This window comes from Oncorhynchus clarkii, chromosome 1, assembly GCF_045791955.1.
Source record: "Oncorhynchus clarkii lewisi isolate Uvic-CL-2024 chromosome 1, UVic_Ocla_1.0, whole genome shotgun sequence".
NCBI lineage: Eukaryota > Metazoa > Chordata > Actinopteri > Salmoniformes > Salmonidae > Oncorhynchus > Oncorhynchus clarkii.
This window is the reverse complement of record NC_092147.1, coordinates 39,486,717-39,511,086: the sequence shown is the minus strand read 5'-3', so window position 1 is coordinate 39,511,086 and position 24,370 is coordinate 39,486,717. Positions and strand designations below refer to the sequence as shown.

The 24,370-nt window shown below is 43.2% G+C and overlaps 1 protein-coding gene across 2 annotated transcripts in view; it reads left to right on the top strand.

Annotated features, from left to right (window-relative positions):
* LOC139406899 (inositol 1,4,5-trisphosphate-gated calcium channel ITPR2-like) overlaps positions 1-24,370 on the top strand; it is a 156,386-nt gene that overhangs the window by 18,820 nt on the left and 113,196 nt on the right. The window contains exons 2-13 of one of the 2 annotated variants that reach the window (XM_071150040.1): positions 1,978-2,048; positions 4,011-4,129; positions 4,522-4,608; positions 5,342-5,500; positions 6,738-6,836; positions 10,331-10,414; positions 16,560-16,706; positions 17,629-17,724; positions 19,556-19,609; positions 22,169-22,320; positions 22,445-22,544; positions 22,753-22,913. In XM_071150040.1, the coding sequence (XP_071006141.1) occupies positions 1,978-2,048; positions 4,011-4,129; positions 4,522-4,608; positions 5,342-5,500; positions 6,738-6,836; positions 10,331-10,414; positions 16,560-16,706; positions 17,629-17,724; positions 19,556-19,609; positions 22,169-22,320; positions 22,445-22,544; positions 22,753-22,913 (1,329 nt within the window). The remainder of the gene's footprint in view (positions 1-1,977; positions 2,049-4,010; positions 4,130-4,521; positions 4,609-5,341; positions 5,501-6,737; positions 6,837-10,330; positions 10,415-16,559; positions 16,707-17,628; positions 17,725-19,555; positions 19,610-22,168; positions 22,321-22,444; positions 22,545-22,752; positions 22,914-24,370) is intronic. The other variant, XM_071150049.1, reaches the window with a different exon arrangement.

The window sequence follows — 24,370 nt, the reverse complement described above, 5'->3', positions numbered from 1 at the left end:
GAGTGTGTAGTTATACAGTCAAATAATTTTTCTGAAGATGTTTTTTTTGTAAATTGTCAGAAAACAATTGCTGTGGCAGGCTGGTGGGCTGGTTACATAGCAAATTTAGACATTGACTACAAAAGCCAGGCATGCGGTGCGGAAACAAGGCGGTTAGATGTTAACCCATCAACATCTAGGCCTTATCAGTCACACACAGAAGCCATGCGCTTTTCCTGTGGCCGCACCAGCCTGTGCCCCACCACAGCATTTACACAATCGACAGTTTCCTTTTCAACTAGACCAGGGCCTGTATTCGCTAAGCATCTTAGAGTATTAGTGCTGATCTATGATCAGTTGTTGTATTTTAGATCTGAATTAATATGATTACATAGATAGGGGTCAACCTGATACTCGATCAGCACACATGCTCTAGCGCTTTTTGTATACTGGCCCAGTTATCATTGTAGATCACAGTAACTATCTGTTATAGTTAGTTACACAATAATGAAACCTGGCAATGCTCTGAATTCAACATGACATCAATAAAGAGCATCACATGCGATGCGTGCCGATTTTTACCTGACATGCTACAGGTAACTGACAAAATAAAGGAAACCCCAACATAGTGTCCTAATCTAATTAAGGTGTTGGGCCACCACAAGCCGCCAGAACAGCTTCAATGTGCCTTGGCATAGATTCTACAAGTTCCTGGAACTCTATTGGAGGGATGCGACACTATTTATCCACGAGAAATTCCATCATTTGGTGTTTTGGCGCCACTCCTGAATCTCCCATAAGTGTTCAATTGGGTTGAGATCTGGTGGCTGAAATAGCCATGGCATATCGTGAAACAGCAAGTTGAGCAGTCTTCGTCACTGCTCCCGTCAAATGTGCCCCAAAAATTACCCCTATTTCAATGCCACGAAGAACTCTTTTAGCCATGGTAGCCAAAATAATGAGCAACTGGGCCTGCCCTGCACTTTTATACATGCCCCTAAGCATGATCGGATGTTAATTGCTTAATTACCTCAGGGACCACACCTGTGTGGAGGTGCCAGCTTTCAATATACTTTATCCATCTCATTTACTCAACTGTTATCTTTATTTTGCCAGTTCCCTGTATGTTGGTAGTGGGTAAATCCATTTGAAATCAATCAGTTCTTGACAGCATGTCTTTTGATTTAAACAAATTCCATACATGTTTGCCCATGGAAGAAGTGGCCAGAAAGGGACCTTTTGGACCTAATTATTACACAACATTCAGGAAATAATGGTGCTCAAAGTATACCCATTTTGCATATCTGGTACCCCATTGAAATTAAACTAACTTCTAATTACTACCACAAAGATGACTGCCAGTCCACCCCCGCGTTGAATGTCAACTTAAATGGTCATGTCTATTCTGTTATCTATATTTCTATAATTTCAATAGGCTTCCTATGGAGGGTTGACATTATTTAGAACAGATATTCCCATTCAAGTCAACATTCTCTGATGTCTGGACCTCCAACCATCTTTGTGGTACCATTTGAAAGTTGACATTTCTATTTTATTCCAATGTTAGTATATTTATCAGCCAAAACATGACACACAAATAATAAAAAATGTCTCAACCGAGGGCGGGCACAACACAAAAACCTCAGACGTAAAATAGGGTCTAAGCCTTGCAGGTTTTCCCAAACTCTCCTGGGGCCCCCCCTGGGTGCATGTTTTTAGTTTTTTGCCCTAGCACTACGCAGCTGCTTTTCAAATAGTCAAAGCTTGATGATGAGTTGGTTATTTGAATCAGCTAATGCTAGGGCAAAAACCAAAACGTTACACCTGGGGGGGAGGCCCCAGGACAGAGTTTGGGAAAACCTGGTCAAAGCTACAACATGCGAATATGAAAAGAATTTAAACATTTTTAGGTAATTGACATAAAAGGTAAAATGAAATTTCTGTAAAAAAAAACTAAAATGGTGTGTGTGATGTAGGATGTTTTTGTGTTCTTCCCAGGCTTGTTGATGACAGGTGTGTGGTGCAGCCGGACGCAGGAGACCTGGCCATTCCGCCCAAAAAGTTCAGAGGTGAGTGGGAGGAATCAATGACTAGCTGGCCAACCGCAGAGGACTGCGTTGTAACTCATATTGTTGTTGTATTTGAATGAATTAACTCACCGCTTTTCTGCCAAGTTAGCAGTGATGGGCAGTTTAGTAGTGGAGCGTGCCAAAGTTACTGCAGTCCACACACACACACACAGACACACAGACACCCTCCCAAGGCCTAGCAGGCCACTATAGCCCCATGTTGTTTTAACAGTGTGGTTTATAGGATGAGGTTTAAGTGTTTAACTGACTTTACAGAATCCCATTGAGTAAACAGCCACAAACCACACACATGCTATATACCCCCACCCAGTCACACACTCAAAGTCAGTTAGTGACACACTGCCATGCAAATGACACTGAAAAAATATATAAGTGCAACATGTAAAGTGTTGATCCCATGTTTTATGAGCTGAAATAAAAGATCCCAGAAATGTTCCATACGCACAAAGCTTATTTCTCAGAAATGTTTACATCCCTGTTAGTGAGCATTTATCTTTTGCCAAGATAATCCATCCATCTGACAGGTGTGGCATATCAAGAAGCTGATTAAACAGCATGATAATTTCACAGGTGCACCTTGTGATGGGAACAATAAAAGGCCACTCTAAAATGTATAGGATCTTCTGAGAACAGCCACCCGGACAGCTGATGAAACTGGGTTTGCACAACCGAAGAAGTTCTGCACAAACTGTCAGAAACCGTCACAGGGAAGCTCATCTGCGTGCTCGCCATCCTCACCAGGGTCTTGACCTGACTGCAGTTCGGTGTCGTTAACTGACTTTGACTTTGATGGCCACTGGCACGCTGGAGAAGTGTTCTCTTCACAGATGAACCCCAGTTTCAGCTGTACCGGGCAGAGAGGTTGTGTGGGAGAGGTTTGGTGATGTCAACGTTGTGAATAGAGTGCCCCACGGTGGCGGTGTGGTTATGGTATGGGCTGGCATAAGCTATGGACAAAAAACGCAATTTAATTTTATCAATGGCAGTTTGAATGAACTGAGATTACCGTGAAGAGATCCTGAGGGACATTATCATGCCATTCATCCACATCCGCAGCCATCACATCATGTTTCAGTATGATAATGCACGGCCACATGTCGCAAGGATCTGTACACAATTCCTGGAACCTGAAAATGCCCAAGTTCGTCCATGGCCTGAATACTCACCAGACATGTCACCCATTGAGCATGTTTGGGATGCTGTGTATAGGCTTGTACGACAGCATGTTCCAGTTCCCGCCAATTTCCAGCAACTTTGTACAGCCAATGAAAAGGAGTGGGACAACATTCCAAGGCCACAATAAACGGCCTGATCATCTCGATGCAAACGAGATGTTGCACGTTGAATGAGGCAAATGGTGCCCACACCAGAAACTGACTGGTTTTCTGATCCACTCCCCTACCTTTACATTTAAAAAATCTGTGACCAACAGATGCATATCTATATCCCCAGTCATGTGAAATCTATAGATTATTTTTTTTTTAACCTTTTATTTAACTAAATTCTTTGTTTTCAATGATGGCCTACACAACTGCCTTGTTCAGGGGCAGAACGACAGACACCTTGTCAGCTCAGGGATTTGATCTTGCAACCTTTCGGTTACTAGTCCAATGCTCTAACCACTAGGCTACCTGCCGCCCCAACATATAATTCATAAACGCTTAAAATGCAATATGAATATTTTTTTTTAGAACAGCCATGATGAGGGCCTAATAAATGTATTTCCTTATATGAACTGGAACTCATTAAAATCTTTGAAATTGTTTTGTGTTGCGTTTATATTTATATTCAGTGTACATTATATGTAGTATGTTTGTGTGATGCATGTATATGTATTCCTCACTCACCTCCCTTTGTTTCTTTGTGTCTTTCTTCCTCTTTTTCTCCCAATTTCTTTCCCACTATTCATCTCTCTTTCTCTCTCTCTCGCTCTCTCTCCAGACTGCCTGTTCAAGGTATGTCCGATGAACAGGTACTCGGCTCAGAAGCAGTTCTGGAAGGCGAAACAGGGCAAACAAGGCAACAACTACACAGAAGCAGACCTATTCAAGAAGTTACAGGTATGACCTTTCTTCAAGTCCTAGTGTAATTCATTCACGGTCCTGGGCACGACACCCACAGGGTGTACAGGATTTAGATCCATCCCAGTACGAACACAACTGATTCACCCAATCAAGGGCTTGATCATTACTGTCGTTGATTCGTCTAATCAAGTATGTTAGTAGTGGGCTAGAACAATAGTCTGCACACCCTGTGGTTCCCCAGGACCTGAATGGACAAGCACTGCTTTAAGGGAACCAGGATCCGTTTGAGCAAGGCGAGGCACAGATTCGCTGATGGTGATCACATAAGAATTAGTCATTTGGGATGCAACGTGATTTGTAGATCGGTGATTCTGCACAATCTGGCTACAATGTAGTTAGCATCAAGCATGTTCTTCTTAATTTCCCAGCATGCAGCAGAACTGGAACAGAAGCAAAACGACACCGAGAATAAGAAGCTGCTTGGAGAGGTGGTCAAGTACAGTAACGTCATCCAGGTAACGGCCAACTACAGCCAACTCCCCTTTCTTATCAGAGACAATATCTCGGTTTGCTTTGTGCCCGTAACCTTGTGTATGTTTTCACTTTGTTACCAAGGCTGCCTTTCTGTCTGTAGTCTGGCTTCTAGTGCCTCACATTGCCAGTGAGGTGCTTTAACAGACAACATTTTGTATGGCACATAGTAAATTGAACTTGTATCATTTTCAATTTTCAGTCAACTGCGGGTTTGTTCCATGTGGTTTCACGAGGTTCGTTGCCTCTAACTTGGCTTAAAACTGTTGTGTTAAAGCATTTCAAAGGAATTGGTTTGGTCAGGTCCAGTCTCTTGCCACATGATTTGGCTGTTAAAAGATGAGCCTTTTTCATTTAGTGCTCTGTGTGCATTTTTAAAGCTAAAGCCAATTTGAATGATCTATTCAGAAAACAGAATATTTTATGTGATAAATAGGATTTGGGTAATGTTCTGATCCCTAATGCCAAGCAGAAACTGAATTGAAAGGATTTTGTGGTCAATTCCAAATAAAGTATTGACATTCTAAGCTCATAACAAATTGAAATTATAAATTAGCCCTTAATCTCACTTTAATAAGGAGTACCAATTTCATACGGTAACTGTTTCCCAGCAATAAATGTGATTTGGTAAAGATTAGAGTTAGGTGTTGGGGTGGGATTCGAACCAGGGACCTTGTGCATCCTCGTGAATTGGCCCCATTTTCTTTTCACCTTCAGCTTCTGCATATTAAAAGTAACAAGTACCTGACGGTGAACAAGCGTCTGCCGGCGCTGCTGGAGAAGAACGCCATGCGTGTGTCTCTGGACCCATCCGGCAATGAGGGCTCTTGGTTCTACATCCAGCCCTTCTGGAAGCTCCGCAGCGAGGGTGATAATGTAGGTATCTTTTGTGCTGATCTTGGATCAAGTTCCCCTTGTCTATACAATCGTAAAGCAAAACGAAAAGCAAAACTGATCTTAGATCTACACTCTTACTCTGAGAATATTTATGAAAAGGGGTCCTGACCTGACTGTAACTACAGGCCACTGCAATCCTGAACATGTGACCAAACGTGGAACAACTCCTAGCCCTACTTATCATAGATATGTTATGGCAAACCAAACCTCATGATGAAACTCAGTATTGTTGAGATGTTTAAGTTGTGAGAATCTTAAAAAAAAATAAAAAAATTTAGGGTCTGTCTTAATATATTGGGGCGGCAGGGTAGCCTAGTGGTTAGAGTGTTGGACTTGCAACCGGAAGGTTGCAAGTTCAAAACTCCCGAGCTGGCAAGTCTGTCGTTCTGCCCCTGAACAGGCAGTTAACCCACTGTTCCTAGGCCGTCATTGAAAATAAGAATTTGTTCTTAACTGACTTGCCTAGTTAAATAAAGGTAAAATAAAAAAAATATTGCAATTGTCCTGTTTTAATTAGATTGGTATTATGTCCATGTCAACGTAATGTCTTCATCCTGCTGAAATAACTCGACTGGTTGTCTCCTCTCCTTTTGCTTTAGCATCCTATGGTGGAAGGTATTCTTCTTGTTTGAAGTGCATGGTGGACGTTTAGGCCATGAGACTTGCTGTGAAAGCATGGTAGCACTAGCTTTGCATGAGCATTGTAAAAACTTAAGTACGTGTTTGCATTTCCACGACTCTTCTACAATTTATTTTCCCCCTTAACTGTTATTGACTAACAAGATCTGGGCAATTTAGATTACAGCAACGCTATAGATACTTAGTCTGTTTATTATGATATGTAAGTGGTTTGAATGTAGATGCTTGAGACTATATGGTGCATACAGTACACTGCGTTCAGCGATTTCCCGCTGCCACACACATTAATATATGAATGAATGTCAATGCGCTGTGTACACCCCACAGGCTACACTTCCTTCATTTTACCATGGGTTGTGCTCATCTGCTATTGTTGTGGGGAATACTTATCTCTAGATAGATGGGTAACCCTTTGCATGGGACAGGGAGTGACTGTGGACCTTTGCTGTTTGATGTGTGTCAGGTCATCTCATTCCTCTGTCCTGTGATCTGCCTCATGTGTATTATGTTTTATTCTACTTTACTCTCTTCGTTATAATGTGTATGCTAGTGTTTGACCTGTGTGCTTGGTCCCTAGGTGGTGGTGGGAGACAAGGTGGTCCTGATGCCTGTGAACGCAGGACAGCCTCTCCACGCCAGCAACATTGAGCTGCTAGACAACCCCGGCTGCAAGGAGGTACGATCCATTGAACTGTTTTATTTAGAGCTGAGTGACTATGTAAAACATTTACTGGATACTATGCATGGAAAAACGGTGCGGAAGAATGACAGCCATGTTATCTGTCTCAGCATGCAATCTCCAACAATTCCTGTACTGTCGTGTTTTTGAAGACTCCAAAAAAGCTGCTGGTCAGCAGGTTTGCCTTTGAAGCACGTAGGATGAGCGAGTGGCATTGTTTCGAGTCCAGGCGGCAATTTGAATCTCGGCATGTTTTTGTTTAGGCGTGTCTTTGTTTTCTAACCTTATCCTAACCCTAACCGTAACTACTTGCTAGTATACCTAAACTTATGCTAACCTCAACCTTTACCCTAACCACTTGCGTCTAACCCTAACCACTTGCTAAATCAACTGTATCATAATATGCGTTTGGAAAGCTGCCTGGTTATAGGTATTATTAAGAACATTAAGTCTAGTGGTAGTGCCGCAGACTCTAGTTCACACACAGGCGCTGGTAACGGGGTTACGAATGCCACCTCTGCCCCTACTCTGTCTCTCCCTCTACCTTCCAACTATCACTGTCCATAAAAAAAATACTTTCTGGTTGCAGAACTGGCAAAGTTGCAGGTATGACATACCTGCTGACCAGCAGCTACACTACAGAACAACGTGTAGTATGTGGACACCTGCTTGTCAAACATCTCATTCCAAAATCATGGGCATTAATATGGAGTGGGTCCACCCTTTGCTGCTATAACAGCCTCCACTCTTCTGAGAAGGCGTTTCACTAGATGCTGGAACATTTCTGTAGTGGCTTGCTTCCATTCAACCACGATCATTAGTATGGTCGGGCACTGATGTTAGGCCTGGCTCTCAGCCGACGTTCCAATTCATCACAAAGGTATTCATTGGGGTTGAGGTCAGGGCTCTGTGCAGGCCAGTCAATATCTTAACAAACCATTTCTGTATGGACCTTGCTTTGTGCACTGGGGCATTGCCATGCTGAAACAGGAAAGGGCCTTCCTCCAAACTGTTGCCACAAAGTTGGAAGCACATAATCATCTAGACTGTCATTGTGTGCTGAAGCGTTAAAATTTCCCCTCACTGGAATTAAGGGGCCTAGCCCGACCCATGAAAACAGCCCCAGACCATTTTCTCCTCCACCAAACTTTACAGTTGGCGCTATGCATTTGGGCAGGTAGCGTTCTCCTGGCATCCGCCAAACCAAGATTCGTCCGTCAGACTGCCAGATGGTGAAGCGTGATTAATCAATCCAGAACGCGTTTCCACTGAGTCCAATGATGGCGAGTCTTACAGCACTCCAGCCGACGCATGGCGTTGCTCATGGTGATCTTAATCTTGTGTGCGGCTGCTCGGCCATGGAAACCCTTTTCATGAAACTCCCGACTAACAGTTGTGCTGACTTTGCTTCCAGAAGCAGTGTGGAACTCAGTATTGAGTGTTGCAACTGAGGACAGGAGATGTTTATGCTCTATGCGCTTCAGGACTCGGTGGTCCCGTTCTGTGAGCTTGGGTGGCCTACCACTTTGCGGCTGAGCCGTTGTTGCTCCAAGACGTTTCCAATTCACAATAACAGCACTTACAGTTGACCGAAGGAGCTTTAGCAGGGCATACATTTGATGAACTGACTTGTTGGAAAGGTGGCATCCTATGACGGTGCCACGTTGAAAGTCACTGACCTCTTCGGTAAGGCTATTCCACTGCCAATGTTTGTCTATGGAGATTGCATGGCTGTGTGCTCTATTTTATACACCTGTAGACAGCGGGTGTGGCTGATATAGCGGAATCCACTAATTTGAAGGGATGTCCACATACTTTTTGTATATACATTGGGGAAAACAAGTATTTGATACGCTGCCGATTTTGCAGGTTTTCCTACTTACAACGCATGTAGAGGTCTGTAATTTTTATCATAGGTACACTTCAACTGTGAGAGACGGAATCTAAAAAATCCAGAAAATCACATTGTATGATTTTTAAGTAATTAATTTGCATTTTATTGCATGACATAAGTATTTGATACATCAGAAAAGTAGAACTTAATATTTGGTACAGAAACCTTTGTTTGCAATTACAGAGATCATACGTTTCCTGTAGTTCTTGACCAGGTTTGCATGTGATTTGGCCCACTCCTCCATACAGACAGTCTCCAGATCCTTCAGGTTTCGGGGCTGTCGCTGGGCAATACAGACTTTCAGCTCCCTCCAAAGATTTTCTATTGGGTTCAGGTCTGGAGACTGGCTAAGCCACTCCAGGACCTTGAGATGCTTCTTACGGATCCACTCCTTAGTTGCCCTGGCTGTGTGTTTCGGGTCGTTGTCATGCTGGAAGACCCAGCCACGACCCATCTTCAATGCTCTTACTGAGGGAAGGAGGTTGTTGGCCAAGATCTCGTGATACATAGCCCCATCCATCCTCCCCTCAATACGGTGCAGTCGTCCTGTCCCCTTTGCAGAAAAGCATACCCAAAGAATGATGTTTCCACCTCCATGCTTCACTTTTGGGATGGTGTTTTTGGGGTTGTACTCATCCTTCTTCTTCCTCCAAACACAGCGATTGGAGTTTAGACCAAAAAGCTCAATTTTTGTCTCATCAGACCACATGACCTTCTCCCATTCCTCCTCTGGATCATCCAGATGGTCATTGCCAAACTTCAGACGGGCCTGGACATGCGCTGGCTTGAGAAGGGGGACCTTGCGTGCGCTGCAGGATTTTAATCCATGACGGCGTAGTGTGTTTCTAATGGTTTTCTTTGAGACTGTGGTCCCAGCTTTCTTCGGGTCATTGACCAGGTCCTGCCGTGTAGTTCTGGGCTGATCCCTCACCTTCCTCATGATCATTGACGCCCTACAAGGTGAGATCCTGCATGGAGCCCCAGACCGAGGGTGATTGACCGTCATCTTGAACGTCTTCCCTTTTCTAATAATTACGCCAACAGTTGTTGCCTTCTCACCAAGCTGCTTGCCTATTGTCCTGTAGCCCATCCCAGCCTTGTGCAGGTCTACAATTTTATCCCTGATGTCCTTACACAGCTGTCTGGTCTTGGCCATTGTGGAGAGTCTGTTTGATTGAGTGTGTGGACAGGTGTCTTTTATACAGGTAACAAGTTCAAACAGGTGCAGTTAATGCAGGTAATAAGTGGAGAAGAGGAGGGCTTCTTAAAAAAAAACTAACAGGTCTGTGAGAGCCGGAATTCTTACTGGTTGGTAGGTGATCAAATACTTATGTCATGCAATAAAATGACAATTAATTACTTAAAAATCATACAATATGATTTTCTGGATTTTAGATTCCGTCTCTCACAGTTGAAGTGTACCTATGCTAAAAATTACAGACCTTTACATGCTTTGTAAGTAGGAAACACTGCCGATTTTGCAGGTTATCAAATACTTGTTCTCCCCACTGTATATTGTGTCTGAGGCTCTGCAAAGATGTGTATAGTCATGACAGTTTGTTGCTCCTCCCTGCTCCTCTCCTTGGTTGAACTGTAGGTGAATGCTGTGAACTGCAACACCAGCTGGAAGGTCACTCTGTTCATGAAGTTCAGTGACTACAGAGAGGACGTCCTCAAAGGAGTGAGTGTACTTTATCTTACCTAAATGCTTCCCATCTATGCTTACCTTTTTTATGCAGAGGGTTGTATACACAGTGTATTGATGAGGGCTCTGCTTGCACACCCACGTTTAGGCTACAACTGTTTGATTTACAAATAGCAGGAAACAGAGGACATACAGTGCCTTTGGAAAGTATACAGAGCCTTTGACTTGTTCCACATTTTGTTACATTGCAGCCTTATTCTAAAATGTATCAAATAAAATAAAATACTCAGCAATCTACACACAATACCCCATAATGACAAAGTGAAAACAGGTTTTTAGAATTTTTGCAAATGTATTAAAATATAAAAAATATACCTTATTTACATAAGTATTCAGACTCTTTGTGACTCGAAATTGAGCTCAGGTGCATCCTGTGTCCATTGATCATCCTTGAGATGTTTTTACAACTTGATTGGGGTCCACCTGTGTTACATTCAATTGATTGGACATGATTTGGAAAGGCACACACCTGTCTATATAAGGTCCCACAGTTGACAGTGCATGTCAGAGCAAAAACCAAGCCATAAGGTTGAAGAAATTGTCCGTAGAGCTCCGAGACAGTATTGTGTCGAGGCACAGATCTGGGGAAGGGTACCAAAAAATGTCTCCAGCATTGAAGGTCCCCAAGAAAACTGAGTCCATCATTCTTATTAAATGGAAGAAGTTTGGAACCACCAAAACTCTTCCTAGAGCTGGCCGCCCTGCCAAACTGAGCAATTGGGGTAGAAGGGCCTTGGATAGGGATGTGACCAAGATCCCAACAATCACTCTGACAGAGCTCTAGAGTTCCTCTGTGGAGATGGGAGAACCTTCCAGAAGGACAACCATCTCTGCAACACTCTACCAATCAGGCCTTTATGGTAGAGTGGCCAGAGGGAATCCACTCCTCAGTAAAAGGCACAAGACAGCCCGCTTGGAGTTTGCCAAAAAGACACCTAAAGGACTCTCATGCCATGAGAAACAAGATTCACTGGTCTGATAAAACCAAGATTGAACTCATTGGCCTGAATGCCAAGCGTCACGTCTGGAGGAAACCTGGCACCATCCCTACGGTGAAGCATGGTGGTAGCAGCATCATGCTGTGGTGATGTTTTTCACCGGCAGGGACTGGGAGACTAGTCAGGATAGAAGCAAAGATGAACGGGGCAAAGTACAGAGAGATCCTTAAAGAAAACCTCATCCAGAGCACTCAGGACCTTAGACTGTGGCCAATGTTCACCTTCCAACAGGACAACGACCCTAAGCACACAGCTAAGACAACGCAGGAGTGGCTTCGGGACAAGTCTCTGAATGCCCTTGAGTGGCCCAGCCATTGCCCGGACTTGAACTCGATCTAACATCCAGCCTGACCAGAGCTTGAGAGGATCTGCAGAGATTAATGAGAGAAACTCCCCAAATACAGGCGTGCCAAGCTTGTAGTGTCATACTCAAGAAGACTCGGCTGAAATCGCGCCAAATGTGATTTAACAAAGTACTGAGTAAAGGGTCTGAATACCTACAGTGGGGCAAAAGAGTATTTAGTCAGCCACCAAGTGTGCAAGTTCTCCCACTTAAAAATATGAGAGGCCTGTCATTTTCATCATAGGAACACTTCAACTATGACAGACAAAATTAGAAGAAAACAAATCCAGAATATCACATTGTAGGATTTTTTTATGAATTTATTTGCAAATTATGGTGGATTATACTGTATGTAAAAGTGATATATTTTTATGGGGGTGGGGGGGGAATAATTCGCAAAAATGTCTAAACATGTTTTTGCTTTGTCATTATGGGGTATTGAGTGTAGATTGACGAGGAAAACAATACATTTAATACATTTTAGAATAAGGCCGTAACGTAACAATGTGGAAAATTCAAGTGGTCTGAATACTTCCCGAAGTATGTGCGGATGTATTGTGATGGAAGGTGGGGTGAGTTTTTGTGTTAGGAAAAGTGTGGAGTTTAGTGAGTGAAAAAGGATGATGGTTGCAAATCCCGGAGCCCAGGTGTGTTTGTGAGCAGGGGTTGTGAGAGCGTTTAATTTTGTGCAGATATGGGATATACATTTTAAAATAACTATATTTATTTATTGCCCTATCATGATGGAACGGTCTCCAACCCTATACCCTAGGCACCCACATGAGCGACTCATACACTAAGGAGTCCTTATATGTTTTATGGGCCTACTGTAAGTAGCCTGTATGCAGCCAAATCAGAAAGATGAATGCGGTCAGAGACCTACTAAAGCAGCCCCCCCCCCCCCCCCCCCCCCCCCTCCCCCCCCTCAAGTTCCTGAGCCTGTCTGGCAGGGTTGGTCTTACAAAGCCAAAGCCCCCTGATGGGAGAGCATAATGTACAAGGAAATTCTCAAAGCTGCTAATGGGAACCTTGACGACCTTATACCTAGCCGGTGGGGATTCCGGTGGGGTGCCCCCACCCAGGTAGTGGCACTGCTGGCAACACTAGCTGCAGTAACCCATGGGGAGGGTGTCACACTCTGACAATCAGAGAGGGGGCATATTATTGTGGCCCTGGTGGCACAAAATAATCAAAGGTCTGACTGCACAGAGATGCTTGGGGAAGATGGTCACAGCGGGGGACCAGCATGTGTGTTTCAGGGGAAGGGGGTGTATCTGATCTCCTTCACCTAGTACTTGGCAATGGTTAATCAAATCTCCCTGTTTTAGCTCTGTTTTGCATGTCTTCTCAAACAGCTAGAACTGTATATGCAGTATATGCAAATCAAGTATTGTCTTGAGTTGGTCTCAGAGATGGGGAGCTGATGATCTGAGTTTATGGTTGTTTGTGGGGGAAAGGGATAGTGTGTGTGTGTGTGTCCAACAACTGTTGCTAGGGAGTAAAGATGTTCGGGAAAATATAGGATGAATCACAGTAATTATTTGCTAAAATAATAATTGCTTGCCAAAAAATAAATTTTTGTAATGGCAATCCTGATTAGAGGTAACAATCCTTTGCATGAACTGCCTACATTATTACGAATATTATTGGTTAATTATGGAAATTAAGAGAGCAGGATGTTTTAAATATACACTACCTTTCAAAAGTTTAGGGTTACCTAGAAATGTCCTAGTTTTTTTAAGAAAAGCACCTTTTTTTGTCTATTAAAATAACATAAAATTGATCAGAAATACGGTATAGACATTATTAATGTTGTAAATGACTATTGTGGCTGGAAATGGCAGATTTTTTTAAATGGAATATCTACATTTATCAGCAACCATCACTCCTGTGTTCCAATGGCACGTTGTGTTATCTTATCCAAGTTTATCATTTTATAAGTCTAATTGATCATTAGAAAACCCTTTTGAAATGGTTAGCACAGGTGAAAACTGTTGTGCTGATTTAAAGAAGCAATAAAACTGACCGTCTTTAGACTAGTTGAGTATCTGGAGCATCAGCATTTGTGGGTTCGATTACATGCTCAAAATGGCCAGAAACAAAAACCTTTCTTCTGAAACTTGTCGGTCTGTTTTTGTTCTGAGAAATGATGGCTATTCCATGCGAGAAATTTCCAAGAAACTGAAGATCTCGTACAACGATGTGTATTACTCCCTTCACAGAACAGCGCAAACTGGCCCTAACCAGAATAGAAGCAGGAGTCTGAGGCCCCGGTGCACAACTGAGCAAGAGGACAAGTACATTAGAGTGTCTAGTTTGAGAAACAGAAGCTTTACAAGTCGTCAACTGTCTGCTTCATTAAATAGTACCCGCAAAACACCAGTCTCAACGTCAACAGTGAAGAGGCTACTCCGGGATGCTGGACTTCTAGGCAGAGTTGCAAAGAAAAAGCCATATCAGACTGGCCAATAAAAAGAAAAGATGAAGATTGGCAAAGGAACACAGGCACTGGACAGAGGAACTCTGCCTAGAAGGCCAGCATCCCGGTGTCGCCTCTTCACTGTTGATGTTGAGACTGGTGTTTTGTTTCTGGCCATTTTGAGCCTGTAATCAAACCCACAAATGCTGATGCTCCAGATACTCAACTAGTCTAAAGAAGGCCAGTTTTATTGCTTCTTTAATCAGAACAGTTTTCAGCTGTGCTAACATAATTGCAAAATGGTTTTCTAATGATAACTTAGCCTTATAAAATTATAAACTTGGATAAGATAACACAATGTGCCATTGGAACACAGGAGTGATAGTTGCTGATAATGAGCCTCTGTACGCCTATGTAGACATTCCATAAAAATCTGCCGTTTCCAGCTACAATAGTCTCATTTACAACATTAACAATGTCTACACTGTATTTTCGATCAATTTAATGTTATTTTAATGAACAACAACATTTGCTTTCGTTTAAAAAAAACAAGGACGTTTCTCGTTGAACGAAAACTTTTGAATGATAGTGTGTGTGTGTGTACAGTTTATGTATACTTCCAACTTCGACTTAGGTTGGAGTCATTAAAACTCATTTTTCAACCACTCCACAAATTTCTTGTTAACCAACTATAGTCGGTTAGGATATCTACTTTGTGCATGACACAAGTCATTTTTCTAACAATTGTTTACAGACAGTTTATTTCACTTAAAATTCACTGTATCACAATTCCAGTGGATCAGAAGTTTACATTCACTAAGTTGACTGTGCCTTTCAACAGCTTGGAAAATTCCAGAAAATGACTTTTGAAGCTTTTGATAGGCTAATTGATATCATTTGAGTCATTTGGAAGTGTACTTGTGGATGTGTTTCATGGAAAAATCTAAATAAATTAGCCAAGTCTGGTTCATCTTTAGCAGCAATTTCCAAAAGCCTGAAGGTACCACATACCTCATACCGCTCAGGAAGGATAAGCTTCTGTCTCCTAGAGATGAATGTACTTTGGTGTGAAAAGTGCAAATTAATCCCAGAACAACAGCAAAGGACCTTGTGAAGATGCTGGAGGAAACGGGTACAAAAGTATCTATTTCCACAGTAAAACAAGTCCTATATCGACATAACCTGAAAGGCCGCTCAGCAAGGAAGAAGCCACTGCTCTACAACCGCCATAAAAAAGCCACACTACCGTTTGCAACTGTACATGGGGACAAAGATCGTACTTTTTTGGAGAAATGTTCTCTGGTCTGATGACACAAAAATAGAACTGTTTGGCCATAATGACCATCGTTATGTTTGGAGGAAAAAGGGGGAGGCTTGCAAGCCGAAGAACACCGTCTCAACCGTGAAGCACAGGGGTGGCAGCATCATGTTGTGGGGGTGCTTTGCTGAAGGAGGAGCTGGTGCACTTCACAAAATAGAAGGCATCATGAGAAAGGAAAAGTATGTGAATATATTGAAGCAACATCTCAAGACGTCAGTCAGGAAGTTAAAGCTTGGTCGCAAATGGGTCTTCCAAATGGACAATGACCCCAAGCATACTTCAAAAGTTGTGGCAAAATGGCTTAAGGACAACAAAGTCAAGGTATTGGAGTGGCCATCACAAAGCCCTGACCTCAATCCCATAAAAAAGTTGTGGGCAGAACTGAAACAGTGTGTGCGAGCAAGGAGGCCTACAAACCTGACTCAGTTACATCAGCTCTGTCAGGAGGAATGGGCCAAAAGTCACCCAACTTATTGTGGGAAGCTTGTGGAAGGCTATCCAAAAACGTTTGACCCAAGTTAAACAATTTTAAAGGCAATGCTACCAAATACTAATTGATTGTATGTCAACTTATTACCCACTGGGAGTGTGATGAAAGGAATTAAAGCTGAAATAAATCATTCTCTCTACTATCATTCTGACATTTCACATTCTTAAAATAAAGTGGTGATCCTAACTGACCTAAGACAGGATTAAATGTCAGGAATTGTGAAAAACTGAGTTTAAATGTATTTGGCTAAGGTGTATGTAAACTTCTGACTTCAACTGTATGTGTGTGTATGTATGTATGTATGTAATTTATTTATTTATTTATTTCACGGATTAGAAATGAAATTGATGGAAGGTTCAATCTATCTGCAATATTAAATCTTATCTGCCCCCTAAAGAAAGATAATAAATGTTGTTTTAGCATCATTTAGAAATTTTTTTTCTCAGTTTATAAGAACTCACTCAAATAAAGTGTTCATTTAATCGAAGTGTTTCCTTTCAGTTTCTTATCCCAAACAGCTAAACCATGTTGTCGTCTCTCTATTGGTCAGGGTGATGTGGTGCGTCTGTTCCACGCCGAGCAGGAGAAGTTCCTGACATGTGACGAGTACAGGAATCAGCAGCACATCTTCCTCAGGACCACCCTGCGACAGTCTGCCACCTCCGCCACCAGCTCCAAAGCACTCTGGGAAATAGAGGTACCCTACTGTTCGCATCGCAATGATTGCCTTCCATTTCTCCAAAAGTGCCCTCCTCCCCACACATGTGTGGGTTAGAGGGAGTTTCCACCATATTTCTTACACCATTTATTTTATTTTTAAATCAACAAAGACAATTGAACAAGTGCATACTTAGGACATGGAATTGAGACGGAGCAAGAAGTACTTTGTCTGCTCTGAATTTAGCTCTTGATATGGTTTGACAAGTAGAAACACCTATTTTTTTATTTTTATTTTTATTTATTTTTTTGAATTTTACCCCTTTTTTTCCCCAATTTCGTAGTATCCAATTGTTGTAGTAGCTACTATCTTGTCTCATCGCTACAACTCCCGTACGGGCTCGGGAGAGACGAAGGTTGAAAGTCATGCGTCCTCCGATACACAACCAACCAAGCCGCTGCTTCTTTAACACAGCGCACATCCAACCCGGAAGCCAGCCGCACCAATGCGCCGGAGGAAACACCGTGCACCTGGCCACCTTGGCTAGCGTACACTGCGCCCAGCCCGCCACAGGAGTCGCTGGTGCGCGATGAGACAAGGACACCCCTACCGACCAAGCCCTCCCTAACCCGGGCGACGCTAGGCCAATTGTGCGTCGCCCTACGGACCTCCCGGTCGCGGCCGGTTACGACAGAGCCTGGGCGCGAACCCAGGACTCTGATGGCACAGCTGGCGCTGCAGTACAGCGCCCTTAACCACTGCGCCACCCGGGAGGCCCCCGAAACACCTATTTTAAGATTTGAAATGAGTATCTACCTTGTGAACAAATACATTAAGTCCTACATCATAGTGTTATGAATTGGCTGACTAGTGATGACAGTAAGGGCCATTGTGAGTGGCTTTGTGGGATCTTTCTGGTATGATTTGTGCGTTTAAAAAAAAATGTTTTTCTCCATTGTAGGTTGTGCACTACGACCCCTGCAGAGGGGGTGCTGGCCAGTGGAACAGCCTGTTTCGCTTCAAACACCTGGCCACTGGGAGCTACCTGGCTGCAGAGGTAGGCTGTTCATTTCTCTTCGCTCACTCGCACACATGCACGCACAGGCTTAGGCGGTTTCCAGGCTGTCACCTTCATGCCAACCTTGTGCCATCCTGAACACTAGGGTCGTTTTATTTTTTTCAAACCCCACTGAGCCTCTGTAATCCGAAGGTTAGCAGTACTAACAAGTACATCTCAAATTCCATAGAGAACTCATTGCGAAATTGTTTATACAGTCTGACCTGAACGATTTGCAGGACAGACATCCCAGCTCATAAAGTTATACAATTAACTCAAAACTGCTACTCACAGTTTGCTGCACGCTAGATACAAATATTAGACAGTAAGGCTAGATCCAGGAAGCGATTCTCTGCTGTTACCAAGCAAAGTTTGATTTTGGAGAAGCTAACCACTTGGCTACATGGCTAACTAGCTACTAAATTATCTAGCCAAATGTGCAACTGTAGAGCGTTTAGCACATTTTAGACATTTTAACTTAATAGTTATAAGATATCTACCTGGCAAACATTTAGTTGTGAATTCCGTACTGTAACTAGATCACCTGACGCGTGCTGCACGACAGTGAGTGACTCACAAGGATCCGGTATATTTGTAAACATCACTTGACTGCGGACTGACTACCTGTATGCTTCAGAATGCAAAATTATGTGACAGGTGAAATTAACAAGGCAATATTTTTTTTATCTCAATGTATTACACAAGTTCACTGTAGGTATTTCATTTCAAAGTAGCTACAAATATTACAATTTATTTTTAAAAAACCTTGAAAGAAATAGTTTTGATGGTATTGACAAGCCATCCCGTGGCTATTTCCAAATTTTCCGGTATAAGGTATACTGCCTACGCACACACACATAACACACACACACACACACACACACACAATTGACAGTCAGACGGCTATAGTTTTTGTTTAAATGTCTTGCAGTATTAGTTCAGCTGTGTTGTCTATTCAGTGTGTTTTGACTTTGCTGTTCGGTCAGTGGTTGAATTTGAATACCGATCATTTTAAAGACTAACCATGAATGACTCATCGGTATTACAGGGTGTTGTTCACGTACATTACTTTCCTTATCACATGTACATTGCTTTCCTTATCACAAGATATTTGACTAAATACGTGGAATTATTCAAATGACCGACACTACCCAACCCTTATTAGATCATTTTTTCTGACTTGACTGATTGCCAGTGTATGGGTGTTAACAACTCGGGTTAACATCCTGTCCCTACTGGTTTATAATGCCTACCTCACATGGAACTGAGAGATGCCGACACACCACAATGCAACTCTCTGTCTAGACTGCTGTCTCTGTACTGTCTCTTATGTCAGTCCTCTCAGTGGCCTGGTTTTGAGGGTGCTGATCTTATTCCTTGTGATCTGAAAGTAAACACTGATCCTATATCAGCACTTCTACTCTCTTATATCAGACTCTTTCTGAATACTGTGTGTACTTTGTGTGCTCTACTGATGTACTCATGTGTGGCATGAAAAATGTAATCAGAGGAGTTGTGATTTGGCTAGGCCTCTTGTTACCGACTGTTTAGTCTCATTATATGTCTGGGATAAGGCTAGTAGTGAGAGGTGAGCAGATGTTGAGGTTCCAGACGTGCTGTTGATGACGGTGTTCCCATTGTTATGGTCCTCTCTCTGCAGTGTCCTGTATTGTGTTGTACAGGTGCAGCACTGCAATAAGAATTTCCCCAAGGCTATAATAAAGTTGATCAAATCGGTCAACTTAGTCACAATCAACAATATGTTATTGTAGAATGGTTTGTCAGTCATTGGTGTGCTGTGTGTGGGTCTGAAATCCTTCTCTTCCTATAGATGAATCCTGATTTCCGGGATGAGAGTTTGGATTCTAAAGCAGAGGTGAGTCAGGTCAGTGATACACTATTCATGTTTTCATAGTCCTGTCTGATGGACCTTAGTCTGGACCTCAGGTCCACTGATTTTAACAAAATGGTATACCGTGCAATCGGAAAGTATTCAGACCCCTTGATCTTTTTTCACATTTTGTTACTTTACAGCCTTGCTCTAAAATTGATTAAATATGTTTTTTTCTCATCCATCTACACACAGTACCCCATAATGACAAACTAAAAACAGGTTTTAGGAAATGTTGCAAATGTATTAAATATATACGTAAGTATTCAGACCCTTTGATATCATACTTGAAATTGATCTCAGGAGCATCCTGTTTCCATTGATCATCCTTGAGATGTTTCTTCAACTTGATTGGAGTCCACCTGTGGTAAATTCAATTGATTGGACTTTATTTGGAATGACACCCTCCTGTCTATATAAAGTCCCACAGTTGATAGCGCATGTCAGAGCAAAAACCAAGCTATGAAGTCAAAGGAATTGTCTGTAGAGCTCCGAGACAGGATTGTGTTGAGGCACATATCTGGGGAAGAGTACCAAAAAATGTCTGCAGCATTGAAGGTCCCCAAGAACACAGTGACCTCCATCATTCTTTAAATGGAAGAAGTTTGGAACCACCAAGACTCTTCCTAGAGATGGCCGCCCGGCCAAACTGGGCAATTGGGGGAGAAGGTCCTTTGTCAAGGTGACCAAGAACCCGATGGTCACTCTGAAAGAGCTCCAGAAGGACAACCATCTCTGCAGCACTCCACAATTCAGGCCTTTATGGTGGAGTGCCCAGACGGAAGCCACTCCTCAGTAAAAGGCACTTGACAGCCTGCTTGGAGTTTACCAAAAGGCATCTATAGGACTCTCAGACAATGAGAAACAAATTCTCTGGTCTGATAAAACCAAGATTGAACTCTTTGGCCTGAATGCCAAGCGTCACGTCTGGAGGAAAACAGGCACTGCTCATCACCTGGCCAATACCATCCCTACGGTGAAGCATGGTGGTCGCAGCATCATGCTGAGGGGATGTTTTTCAGCAGCAGGGATTGGGAGACTTGTCAGGATCAAGGGAAATATGAACGGAGTGAAGTACAGAAAGATCCTTGATGAAAACCTGCTCCATAGTGCTCTGGACTTCAGACTGGGGAAAAGGTTCACCTTCCAACAGGACAACAACCCTAAGCACACAGCCAAGACAACGCAGGAGTGGCTTCGGGACAAGTCTCTGAATGTCCTTGAGTGACCCTGCCAGAGCCTGGACTTAAACCTGATCAAACATCTCTGTAGAGACCTGGAAATTGCTGTGCAGCAACACTCCCTGTCCAACCTGACAGAGCTTGAGAGGATCTGCAGAGAACAATGGGAGAAACTCCCCAAATACAGGTGTGCCAAGCTTGTGGCGTCATACCAAAGAAGACTCAAGGCTGTAATCGCTGCCAAATGTGCTTCAACAAAGTACAGAGTAAATGGTCTGAATACCTGTTTTTGCTTTGTGATTATGGGCTATTGTGTATAGATTTTTATCCAATTTTTAGAATGTAATGTAATAATGCTAAAAGTGAAGGGTCTGAATACCTTCCGAATGCGCTGTATCTGAGTATTCTGCTATGTGTGATGTTTACTTAATGATAAATGAAGGTTATTCAATAGCTTTGTTTGAGCAGTTGAACAACACATGACAATGGTCTCTCCTAGAAAATGTCATGCAATCCGTGATAAGATAATACAAACAGTACTGCATAAAGGGTAGATCAAAAGCTTAGGGACCTGTGAATCCTCTACAAACAGTGTGTTTCTGCTAAGAGAGCGACTTTGCGTGTGCGTTTCTCTCCATTGGAAGAGGGATTTTGCCTGTCAAACACTGGGCCACCTTGTTCTCTCACACCACCTCCAAGTCCTATTTCACAATCCTCTCTCACACTCACCAGCAAGAACAGATGCTTCTGCTTGCATCCAAACTCTCTCTCTCTTCTCTCTCTAGACCTTTTCTCACTCACTCGGTCACTCACTTTCACATGCGCACACACACACAATGTACCACATTTATTCCCAGACAGCTTTTTTCTGCACTTTTTGTCTGCACCTTCTGCATTGGTATTCTGCCTCCGCAAGCAGCAACACACACACACACACACACACACACACACCCCGTGGCTCAGACACTCAGGGGGCTACTTACATAACGTCTGGGTGTGGGGGTGCCCAGTGAGGGAGGGAGACAGACGTGCTGTCTGCTCTGCTCTGCTGTTATATGCTGCTGGATGGAGTGAGTCACCAGAGGGAAGGGGGGGGGGGGGGGGGGGGGGTGGTTCAGTGGAGCTACTTCCCATTGACATGCGGAGCACGCTGCAGCGGTTAACTCTGTGCTGTCCTATTATCTGTCTGCAGCATCCACACAGTGCAGTCCAAACCTCATGCACTGTCTCATTGTTATTCCCTAAGCTGCCATTGTTTGTTTTTTTCTACAGTGCTGTAGATCTGTGGCACAGGCTTTTTGATATTAGCATTGAGAATGCTAGTCGTAAGAACTTTGGTATCCACCTCCTTGTGTGTGTCTGTGCTATCTAGACGGAGATGGATACAGTGTACTCCCAGAGGAAGCGTCAGGCTGCAGAGAAGATAGCCTACACCCTGGTGTCTGTGCCCCATGGCAACGACATCGCCTCTCTGTTTGAGCTGGACGCCACCACGCTGCAGAGGGCTGACTGTCTAGTGCCCAGGTCAGACTGACCCCTGAAACACACTTAAGATATCCAAAACTCTTGGAACACTTTTAAAGGACTCTTGGAAGAGATTTCAATTACAGCCTAATAAACTTTCAACACTATTTTGCTTTCCCAACAGGAACTCTTACGTACGGCTGAGGCACCTGTGTACCAACACCTGGGTGACTAGCACCAACTTTCCCATCGACACTGAGGAAGAGCGCCCCGTCATGCTCAAGGTCCCACATTACCCCCCTGCTGTTTCAGTTCCACGATTGTTGCTTTTTTGTGCATCAAAACTCACTTATCAAATGTAGTCACAACCCCCCCCACCCCCCCCCACCCCTTTCCCCATTGTAAGTAACTATTATAACTCGGGTTTGTTGTGGGGTTTGGAAGGATTGTGGTTGAGTCTATAGGCTGATAATGAATGCCCTCTACCCACAGATTGGCACTTGCCGTACGAAGGAGGACAAGGAGGCATTTGCTATTGTCTCTGTTCCCCTGTCTGAGGTCCGAGACCTGGACTTTGCTAACGATGCCAACAAGGTCCTGGAGTCGACCGTGAGGCAGCTGCAGTGTGGCAACATTGCTCAGAACGATAGGAGGTACAGAACAGTCTAGCTCTATATAGAGCTCTGCTCAGAACGATAGGAGGTGCAGAACAGTCTAGCTCTATATAGGGCTCTGCTCAGAACGATAGGAGGTACAGAACAGTCTAGCTCTATATAGGGCTCTGCTCACAACAATAGGAGGTGCAGAACAATCTAGCTCTATATAAGATGCTGCTCACAACAATAGGAGGTGCAGAACAGTCTAGCTCTATATAGGGCTCTGCTCACAACAATAGGAGGTGCAGAACAGTCTAGCTCTATGTAGGATGCTATGCTTCAGTGCATGGGTGTCCTAGAAGGCTACAATGCAGAGCCTGGTAAATAACTGGTTACGTTTTTTTAGGGGCTACTTGTTTCCTGAAAATCCTCTCACTGAAGGCATATCTATAATCCGTATCTCCTTGTCCGTCCATCCGGATTGTATAATGTGTGAATATCTGTAAAGAAACCATCTAAGCCTAACTTTTCTCCAAACAGGATTTGACTGCTAGCAACGTTTTTTAGACAGAGCAATGTAATTGAAAATAGCTCCTGAGGACAACACAACATGTGATAGGCCTTCAGTCAGTTTAGGAGGGACAGTATGCCCCCTAGTGACACATCCAAAAGGGTTACTTACGCTGTGTATTTGGATTACTAAGTATTCTTAACAAACCAATCAGGTTTATTCATTTCCTCATTCCCTGTGGCTGTTCTATGTCCGCAACAACCATGGCTCTCTGACAGACAAGGTGTTCTGTGTACTACTGTCACATCCACCAATGTTCTTCTCCAACTACCATAAAACATACTTTCAGACTAGAGGTCGACCGATTAATCGGAATGGATGATTAATTAGGGCCGATTTCATAACAATCGGTAATTTTGGGCGCCGATTAAAAAAATAATATTAATAATTATACCTTTATTTAACTAGGCAAGTCAGTTAAAACACATTCTTATTTTCAATGACGGCCTAGGAACGGTGGCTTAACTGCCTTGCTCAGGGGCAGAACGACAGATTTTCACCTTGTCAGCTCGGGGGATCTAAATCTTGCAACCTTACAGTTAACTAGTCCAACGCAATATAACGACCTGCCTCTCTCTCGTTGCACTCCACAAAGAGACTGCCTGTTACACGAATGCAGTTAGCCAAGGTAAGTTGCTAGCTAGCATTAAACTTATCTTATAAAAAACAATCAATCATAATCACTAGTTAACTACACATGGTTAATGATATTACTAGATATTATCTAGCATGTCCTGCGTTGCATATAATCTGACTGAGCATACAAGTATCTAAGTATCTGACTGAGCGGTGGTAGGCAGAAGCAGGTGCGTAAGCATTCATTTAAACAGTACTTTCCTGCGTTTTTCCAGCAGCTCTTCGTTGTGCGTCAAGCATTGCGCTGTTTATGACTTCAAGCCTATCAACTCCAGAGATTAGGCTGGTGTAACCGAAGTGAAATGGC